General features: G+C 42.0%; 1 protein-coding gene across 2 annotated transcripts; it reads left to right on the top strand.

Annotated features, from left to right (window-relative positions):
- On the top strand, positions 1-10,524 carry pabpc4 (poly(A) binding protein, cytoplasmic 4 (inducible form)). Of its 2 annotated transcripts, none has more exons than XM_083907879.1 (15): positions 1-612; positions 3,680-3,873; positions 4,856-4,971; positions 5,948-6,087; positions 6,169-6,263; positions 6,341-6,478; positions 6,773-6,868; positions 6,982-7,251; positions 7,422-7,512; positions 8,462-8,554; positions 8,682-8,806; positions 8,888-8,978; positions 9,736-9,866; positions 9,938-10,045; positions 10,125-10,524. In XM_083907879.1, the coding sequence occupies exons 1-14, from the start codon at positions 420-422 to the stop codon at positions 10,037-10,039; spliced, it is 1,875 nt and encodes a 624-aa protein (XP_083764005.1). In that variant the 5' UTR covers positions 1-419; the 3' UTR covers positions 10,040-10,045; positions 10,125-10,524. The 2 variants fall into 2 exon arrangements, with proteins under 2 accessions (XP_083764005.1, XP_083764004.1); XM_083907878.1 differs by having other exon boundaries at positions 8,676-8,806.
- The last annotated feature ends 50 nt before the right edge of the window (positions 10,525-10,574 follow it).

The raw sequence follows: 10,574 nt of genomic DNA, 5'->3' as shown, positions 1-10,574 counted from the left end.
GCCTCTTTCCCCGGCCTCAAAACAACCGTGAGTGTCCAACTCACTGTTCCTGAAAAAAAACTTTAAATAAAAAGAATATAAAAAATATAAAAGCAACAAAATCTAAATAAAAACAAGAACAACAATACTTAAAAAAAGAAAACAAACTCTTAAATAAAAATCGCAAAATATTAATAATTTAAAAAAAATAAAAACAGGAGGCCTCGGGCTTTAACCCGAAGTTAACGTATTTAAAGGAAGAAATCGTACTTTCAGGACACCGGATTTTTTTTCTTTACCTTTTTTATTTTTTTCCTCCCAACTTTGACTCGGAGTCAGTCGTCGTTTTTTTTTTTGGGATCGGAAAGTCACTTCACATCGGCTATTCTTCATCATAGAGAGGGATAGCGGCCGACGTTTTCATTTGACAAGTCCGAGATATGAACACAGCGACCGGGAGTTATCCGATGGCTTCTCTCTATGTCGGCGACCTGCACCCAGACATCACGGAGGCGATGCTCTACGAGAAATTCAGCCCCGCCGGACCGGTGCTCTCGATCCGGGTGTGCAGGGACATGATCACCCGGCGATCGCTGGGATACGCGTATGTCAACTTCTCCCAGCCTGCCGACGGTAAGACATCTGTGCATGCGATGCAGAGCCACCACAGCAATGTCACCCTGAGAAATGTGCATCTAAATCACAGGAGAATTCACCAATGTCAGTCGTTATACTTGACCCACATTTAAAAAAAAAAAAAAAGCATGTCCCAGTTCTTTTATACTCCACATATAGATATGTCACTACTGATGTTAAAGCACACAGAGCTGGACTCGTGCTTTAAAGTCAACAATCAGTGGGAAAATGTATGTATGGTTGATCTCTAATTCAGCCCAGAATGACCCATTTCTGCTCCTATTTAAAGGGCCACTGAGTGCAACTCATTCCCAAGACTGGTGCTTCTCTGTGGGGTTCTGTGTCACACTGAAGTTTCCTAATTCATCCATTAAAAATATTAAGATGTTGAAAACGCCCCCTAGAACAGGGGCCACTGAGCATGGAGTCTGGTCAGAAGGGTCAAAAGTCAAACTTTTTTGGGGGGGGAAACGACCACGTTATTTGACAGAATTTTAAAACAAAACAAAAAGGCTATTGCTATGGAACAATATTTTTTGTTAAATAATAGAAATGTATTTATGATCTTTGCATTGAACATGTACAGAAATCATCACCAGTTGGAGACCTCTGCTCCCAGAAGGTTCCTGACACTAGGTCACATGTAGGTTAGCAACCATGAGAAGGTGACGGCAATCACGAGTGTTGAGGACCAAGAGTAGATAAACGACTCATCACTAACCTGAAAGCAATCTGCTTGTATATATGTATGTGTATATGTATGTATACTATACATACATATAAATAAATACATATACACATATCATGTATATATACAGACACATACACCCACACATATACATACACATAAATACATAATATGTATTTATGTGTATGTATATGTGTATAACATGTATTTATATATACACATATAAACACATATAAATACATATGTATTTATGTGTATATATATGTGTGTATGTGTCTGTATATATATGTGTATGTGTATATGTATTTATTTATATGTATGTATAGTATATATATGTGTATATATGTATATGTATACATATGTGTATGTGTATATATGTATATGATTACATATGTGTGTATTTGTGTATATGTGTATATATGTGTATGCATATATATGTGTGTATATATGTGTATGTATATATATATGTATATGTATGTACATATGTGTATGTATACATATATGTGTGTATATATGTATATGTATGCACATATATGTGTATGTATATATATATATATGTACATATATGTGTATGTATATATATATATATGTGTGTATATATGTATATGTATGTATATATATAAATGTGTGTATATATGTATATGTATGTATATATATATAAATGTGTGTATATATGTATATGTATGTGTATGTATATTAAATGAAGAGTACAGTGAATGTTCAAGTCATTCACAACAAACAAGGGTAGTGTAGATGAACAAAAGGCTTCTGTGTGGATCAGTTAGTTTCCCCAGGTTCTTTTTCATTAGTATTCGTTTACTTACTTGAAAGTATAATGGTCTAACTTAAGGAGCATGTGTGCGATAGTCGATCTCTTATAGGGCTCTGAAAGCTAACCTTTTACATCCATAACTGCCAAACCTTTAGGAGTCTTTCTTGTGAAACCACCGTTTTGACATGGCGTGACATCCTGACACTGAGCAGTCGTAGCAGGTGTTGCGGTCGTCTCCAGCTGTCTGCTGATAATGTTTACTTTGTGTGGAGAGACTTGTGCGCGACTCTTATCAATGTTCCAGCACCTGTGACGAGCCAAAAAAGTCACGGTGGGTTTTTACGACTTCTAGGAAACGTGGGTTCACTGTTTCCCCGAGTAAACGGAGAAAGAACCACAAGCAAGAAGACGCCATTTGTTGTTGGAAGGGAAGACACGTGGGGGTGTTACATGGTGACCATTGGGTATTTAAATGCTGCCACTTCATCTAAAATGGTATGATAAAATGATGAAATAGGAGGGTGTAATCACTCGGGAGAGACGATTAGGGCTGCAAGTCCTTGAAAAATAAAAGATCTGATTTCAGCTTCTATAAAATGTGAATATTTCTTTGTATTGTTGCTGCTCTATGACAGTAAACTAAATATATTTGATTTGTGCATGAAACAAGATGTTTGAAGTTTGATGTTAGTCTCTTCCCCATCAATGGCGGGGAGAATGCTCTACTCTCAGTCCAGGCCAGCACATACCTCTCAGGACCCCTCTCTAAATATAGAGCCACTTTTTCAGCAGCCCCGAAATCTGCCTGCCCACAATGCTTTTACTCTCAGATGACAGAATGGTATAGCTCACCATCACCGCTTCATTTATGAGCGATCGCTTACACTGTTTTTGTGACAAAGATCTCTGTCTGTGAACCTTCCAGAAGTCCACATTACACACACACACACACACACACACACACACACACCTTCTCTGAGCACACACCGCTTGTGAAGTACAATTGCGAGCCAAACTGCTGATGCCAGCAGACGCAAGGCAGCTCTGTTTTGTTTACCAGACACTTTTTAGCTGGAAAGCCTGGACTGTATGTGTGTGTGTGTGTGTGTGTGTGTGTGTGTGTTACTGTGGAGTAACTGAACAAAAGGATGTAGGACATTTTTTTTTTACACCTGCGTTGACATTTAAGAGCCATTGTTATATCGATGGCAACACATTTTTATTTTTAAAAAAACTGCTTCTGTAGAACAGCATGTGTTGAGTTAGAGGACCCCCCCTCACACACACACACACACACACACACACACACACACACACACACAGCTGCTCACAGACAGCACACATGGTCCACTGCTAGTGTCTCTTATCCATTTCGCACGTGCTCGGTGCTCTGTTAATGTTCTGGCTGTTTTAATACACTCAACCACTCCACTGTATCATTGTCCTTAATGTTAATACTGAGGTTTGGAGCTTAAAAGGTATGGTTTGCATTTACACAATGGTATCGGCGGAATAGAAAACCATACAGTGCATAATGGCAGTCTAAGAGGCGCCATATGTATATATATATATATATATACATATCTTTTCTTTCTCCCCTCCAGCCGAGAGAGCGCTCGACACCATGAACTTCGACGTGGTCAAAGGGAAGCCGATCAGAATCATGTGGTCCCAAAGAGACCCCTCCCTCAGGAAGTCCGGCGTGGGCAACGTGTTCATCAAGAACCTCGACAAGTCCATTGACAACAAAGCCCTGTACGACACGTTCTCTGCCTTTGGCAACATCCTATCGTGCAAGGTACACTCATTCATTCATTCATCTTTATCCTCCACATGAAGGTCGCAGCTGACATAGGTCGCCAGTCACCTAATCCCCATATACAGTTTGTTTTAACTGTTTCTGAAGGGGCTTTAAACCCAGAATATTGTGTCTTTAAAGGTGCATTAAGTGATAAATCTAAATCTGGCCATAAAAATCATCCTAATATGTCACAGAGACTCAGGAATAATGTTCATATAACAAACTGAACTCACCAACAACAGTACAGCCAAAATATTTGCATTAAAAAAAATATTTTGCAGACCGCAAATCATGTTTTGGCATGTGGCGCCACCTACCGCCGTCTACCAATCATTGCAGTCAGTAGAGTCTCATCTGCCGCGCAACCACGGGTTGCCAGGTACGTCTGAGCTACAATGGAAACGAAAACCTAAAAGACCTCTGTATTTTGTATTTGAGTGTAGTAACTGTTTTTGGCCACATTCTTACATATGGCGCCTTTAAGATTTCGAAAGAGTAGTATAACGCCCTGTTTTTCCCCAAATGTTTTGCAAAATGAGTGAATAAAGGTTAAAGGTCCAGGGTGTAAGAATTAGTGACATCTACTGGTGAGACTGCAGATTGTAACTGCTCACCCCTCCTTTTTCCTAAATGCCCTGGTATACTTCCGCGCACATGCCGCCTGTCGCGTATCAAGGACCTTGGTGTAGTTTTGCGCGTCAGGGTCTTGCAGTATCGCACTTCACCATCGGGTGGCTTTCATTCTTATTCATTTGCATACTATGCATATGCTTTAAAATGCAAAATACACTGCATGCTTTACCTGTAGAAACTGCAGAAACATGGCGGCCTCTGTAGATCCTTGCCTCGAGTACAAATTAAAGGCTACTCAACAGCATATTTGAAGTGATTATACACTTATATAAACCCCTTCTAACCTATATATATTATGTAACCCTTCTTACGCACTGTATCTTTTAAACAATTTCTTGCATTCAAGGTGGTGTGCGACGAAAACGGATCCAAGGGCTACGCCTTCGTCCACTTCGAGACGCAGGATGCGGCCGACCGCGCCATCGAGAAGATGAACGGCATGCTCCTCAATGACCGCAAGGTGTGAGTGTCCGATCGCCTTGTTGCACACGCGTCCTCGTCCGTTAGAACCTGGCTCTGCTATCTCGCTTGAACGTCAGTGTTTGTACGCAGCTGTGAATTTCTCAATGTTTGTCCAGATGTCAAGATGTCGACGGCCTCTGTGGATTTAGACTGATGTAAAGTGTTTTGTTCCTTATGTATAAATCTCACTTGACTTGTTTTCAGTTGGTGAGTTTGTGTGTGTGGGGAAAAATCTGACTAATAAACTCATCCCTCACTGCCACTGGTTTGAAGATAACCCCCCGAGAACTGATAGAGAACTCACTAAAACTCTTACTTATCTTTCCTACCGGATTGTTGTTGTTGTTGTTGTTTCATTTGTCCACATGCTGGTCACCCCCCCGTCTTTGGAGTGTTTGTGTGTGTGTGTATGACCACGCTTGTGTGTTTTAGTGATGGATCGAATGCAGGAATGCAATACTGGATGGCAGAAGGGGAGAGAGGTCATCACAACAAGGTATATAAGATCATTTGGTCCACCTCAGCTTTCCTTTGTACTGTGAGACTCTGTTGCTCCATCCCTCTCCATCCAACCTCCTCATCACGTTTTGGACCAGGATTATTGATGGTTGTCACTGTGTTGTCTAGCATGCCAACATATCTGCCTGCCTTTGGTGATATTAATATTAACAACGGCTGAAATTTTGTTTTTCGTCCATGGTTTACTCCAGGAGGGATGAGATTCACACAATGAAACGTAGCCGTGATATGTAAACCTTGTCCATGTTTTGTAAAAGAATGTCCTTTACTTATCGTGTTTGTGTGGTCAGGTCTGTATGGAGAGCATTCTTCACCCCCCCCCAAACCCCCCCCCCCCCGGATAACCAGTGTTTTAGATTTGGAATGAGGATTCAGAAGAGGTGGCTTTTTCTCAGTTTTCTCAGGACTGTTTTACAAGAGTGTGCCTCGCTGCTCTCTCTTTCCCCCCCGTTTTCAGATTCGTGGGTCGCTTCAAGTCGCGCAAAGAGCGGGAGGCCGAACTGGGCGCCAAAGCCAAAGAGTTTACCAACGTCTACATCAAGAACTTTGGCGACGATATGAATGACGAGCGGCTGAAGGAGCTTTTTGACAAATATGGTAAACTGAGACTTGATCCGGTCTTTACCAGCCATCCTTATTCACGTTCATTTACGTTGATTTTTTTTCTTACATTTCAAGGTAAAACTCTCAGTGTGAAGGTGATGACCGACCCCACTGGCAAATCCAGAGGCTTTGGATTTGTTAGTTACGAGAAGCACGAGGACGCTAACAAGGTAATTTCACCTAAACGTGTCAAGTGTACTGTATCTACTGAGACACTTCCTCTGATAACCTGCGGCGCCATCCGCAGGCGGTGGAGGACATGAACGGAATGGAGCTCAACGGAAAGACCGTTTTTGTCGGGCGGGCGCAGAAGAAGATGGAGCGACAGGCGGAGCTGAAGAGGAAGTTTGAGCTGCTGAAACAAGAAAGGATCAGTCGTTATCAGGTCAGCAGAATCTAGGCTCTCTCTCTATCTAGTGACTATGTGTCTCGTCTTTGTGAAAACAGCTCTGTCAAACAATACTATCAGACCTGACTGAGGGAGCATTTGTGTGTATACAGCGTGGGCAAGGAGCATTTAACTGCTGAATTCACTTCTGAAGCGTTTTGTGGGCGCTTTTTTAACAGTGGTTTGAATATAACACACATCTGAAAGTTACGCACTGCAGCTTTAAATCCATTATATATTTAAATAGATGTATTTATATCAGTGATTGTACCTCATTGTGTTCTGTTTCAGGGCGTAAACCTTTACATTAAGAACCTGGACGACACAATAGACGATGAGAAACTGCGCAAGGAGTTCTCTCCCTTTGGATCCATTACAAGTGCCAAGGTAAATAAAAAGCAGACCACTGCACAGATATAATCCATTTTTAAGTATAACAGCAACAGCACTGACATTATTTGTATATTTAAAGTCACTCAGGCACGTTGTCTACATTTCAGGTGATGCTTGAAGAAGGTCGCTCCAAAGGCTTCGGCTTTGTCTGCTTCTCCTCTCCCGAGGAAGCCACCAAGGCCGTGACTGAGATGAACGGCCGCATCGTCGGCTCCAAACCTCTCTACGTGGCTCTCGCTCAGCGCAAGGAGGAGCGCAAGGCTCATCTCACCAACCAGTACATGCAGCGCATCGCCGGCATGAGGGCCATGCCGGCTAATGCCATCATTAATCAGTTCCAGCCCACCAGCGGCTACTTCATGCCCGCCGTGCCCCAGGTGGGGGACAGTTAAAGTCATCCGAGAATCAATCATGTGACTTAATGTGATGCGACTGCTTCGGTTCAGTTTTGCTCAAACGCTAGTGCTGCTAGATGTCAGCTGGATATGGATATAGTGTCAGGGTCAGTGGTCTTTTAAATGATAAGTGTCTCTCTTGTGTCCAACAGGCCCAGAATAGGACGACATACTATGCGCCCAATCAGCTGGCCCAAATGCGACCCAACCCTCGGTGGCAGCAACAAGGAGGTAGAGGTCAAGGTGAGCATATGATACCTATACATGTACACTACCGTTCAAAAGTTTGGGGTCACTTAGAAATATCCTTACTTTTTTAAGGAAAAGCACTTTTTTTCAATGAATATAACTCTATACATAATGTGGTAAACGACTATTCTAGCTGCAAACGTCCGGTTTTTAATGGAATATGTACATAGGTGAATAGAGGCCCATTTCCAGTGTTCTAATGGTACATTGTGTTTGCTAATTACGTTAGAAGCTATTGGATGATTTGAAAACCCTTGTGCAATGATGTTAGCACAGCTATAAACAGTTTTGCTGGTTCTTTGACGAATGGGCAACATTCTTATTTTGAATAAAAATTATTTCTAACTTGTCAATGTCTTGACGATATTTTCTATCCATTTTGCAACTCTTTTGATGAATAAAAGTGTGACTTTTAATGGAAAACACACAAAAAAATGTATAGGTGACTCCAGACTTTTGAACGGTAGTGTAATATAGTTTATTTAATGCTTACATTTTGCTGTTGATGTTATTATTCTGCCTCCATTTGGTCTTTATTAACAGAAGCTATTTGTATCTGGAAGCTGAGTCTGTCAAACATAACTGACGGACCTCAGAGGGAGCGTTTGTGTGTATGCAGTGGCAGCACGGCAGCGTCGCATTTATTCACCTATGAAGCTGCGGTAGAATTCTCTCCTGTTCTGTGTTTTCAGTTTCATGCACCAACCTCTCACTTTACTAGCGCAGTGTTGCTGCTGCCTCCATCTGTCTTGGCAATAAACAAATCACTACCTGTTCTGCAGCACTGTGGTCTACTGAGAAACACAGAGATAGTTATGTGGCGCTGAACTCATTCGACGTCTATCGAATGGACATTTATATTCAAAAGTTATGCCCTACAGTTTTAAGCATCATCAAATATGCTGTCATAGATCATTAAAGAAAAAGGAATTGTCTCTTTCAGGTTTCCAGGGAATGCCCAGCTCACTGCGTCAGCCAGGACCACGCGCCAACCTGAGACACATGAGTCCTGGTAGCAACACACAGGGTCCACGAGGTGTGTTCGCCAACAGCTGATCATCATCTGACTCTTGCTGTGCAATTTTATTGCCACTGCATAAGCACTAGAAGATATTTGTGTCAATTCTGCCCCCCCATCTCTTCCCCCCGGCTGCCAGCTACAGGTCAGACCATGGCTCCTCGTCCATCAATGGGAGTCCCAGGCCCTCGAGCCATGCCTCCTTACAAATACGCCACGGGCATCCGGAACCCCAACCCCCAGGGAGTGCAGCCGATTGCCTTACAGCAGGTCGGTTAACGCGTGAAACGCCCAGCTCCACCGTCCAAATTGTCGTCAATGTCGTTTTCACATCGATCTGTGTTTTCCCAGACTCAGCCGGCTGTGCACGTTCAGGGTCAGGAGCCGCTCACTGCCTCCATGCTCGCTGCTGCGCCTCCTCAGGAGCAGAAACAGATGCTGGGTAAACACTGAATGAACCGCAATTCAAGTACACTCTTAGAAATAAAAGTGCTAAGTAGAACCATATAAGGTTCATCGGCTTGTCCTCATAGGAGAACCCTTTTTGACCCTTTTAAAACCCTTTATTCAGGAAAGGGATTTTAAAGGGTTCTCTGGATCAAAATGGTTAATTTAAGAAGCAAATGGTTCCAGGTAGAACCCCAGCCCTTGTAGAAGGACACTTTTGGAACCCTTATTTCTAAGAGTGTATGGATGTATGACTTAGTGCTCCACCTTACTCCAAGTCCACCATTTTAGAAGCAGGATATTGGCTTTCACGAATTAAATGGCTGCTGACAGGACAGAAGAAAACCCAGATTATAGCGACTTAGCAAACAGTTTACCTAATAAAACATGCTTAAATCTACAAAATCTTAATAACTGGCTGGAGACAGACATTTTTAACCTTTATGACCTCTGCGTCAAAGTCCATAGAGAAACGCAGCAACGTTACATCATGACCTACAGGAATTGTTCATCCACTGTTGCCTCCATCATTCAGTTCAAATGTGTTCTCTTGTGCCTTGGTTGTTAGAAATCTGTCATTCAGATCAACCAAATCAGTGGACAGTAGACCTACAACTTGTGTCATGTCCCTGCAAGCTAAAAATGTAAATTTTCCTCTATGGACTTTGGTGCAGAAGTTTACAAACGTGTGATTCCAGCTGGAAAAAAAGGTTTTCAGGAGCCTGATTTTTGCTCTTTTTTGTTTTAACCAGGGGAGCGTCTTTTCCCACTGATTCAGGCAATGCATGCCAACCTGGCAGGGAAGATCACCGGCATGCTGCTGGAGATTGACAACTCTGAACTGCTGCACATGCTGGAGTCTCATGAATCTCTGCGTTCAAAGGTACTCTCCTCTATCTCTATACGTCATACCACACTGTGACTGTATTCACATGTGCTGTGTCTTCTGTGCAGGTGGAAGAAGCTGTTGCAGTGCTGCAGGCTCATCAGGCAAAGAAAGACGCCACCCAAAAAGTGGGCAGCATGGCTTCCACTCCTGCCGCGGCCACATCTTGAAGACTGGTATGATCGTTCATTTGCAAACTATTTACGCTTGATTCGTCTTTTTTTTTTCTAATGTAAAGTCATTGTCTTGTTACAGGGCACAGAGAAACAATCAGAGATGGGAAGAGAAGCAAACACCAGAGTCCTCTGAACAAATATGCAAAAAATGAAAACCAAGGAAAAAAAAGAAAAGAAAAATGTAATTTTGAAACATACTTGAACCATTAAAAAAAAACAAAAAAAACATGACACTTCATAGTTTTCTAGATCTGTAATACTTTTGAAGTGCTAACCTAAAGCACTAGTGCAAATGAATCTTGAATGAAGGACCTTTCATTTAATGGCTAAGGAGAGAAAAAAATAAATACTTGAAGGAAATAGAGCATTGTTCTTCTTCTTTCTCGATGTTTGGTGGTTGATTTGAAATGATGGACTCCTATCATGTTTTCATGGGTCTGCAGTATTGTCAATAAAGTGATGATATATCAAGGTTACAACTCTTGTGTTTTGAATTTATTCATCCCTGGGGGGAATTGGGTGTATTACT

This window comes from Microchirus variegatus (genome assembly GCF_963457635.1).
Source record: "Microchirus variegatus genome assembly, chromosome: 21".
Lineage (NCBI taxonomy): Eukaryota > Metazoa > Chordata > Actinopteri > Pleuronectiformes > Soleidae > Microchirus > Microchirus variegatus.
This window is presented reverse-complemented; position numbering and strand designations above follow the sequence as displayed.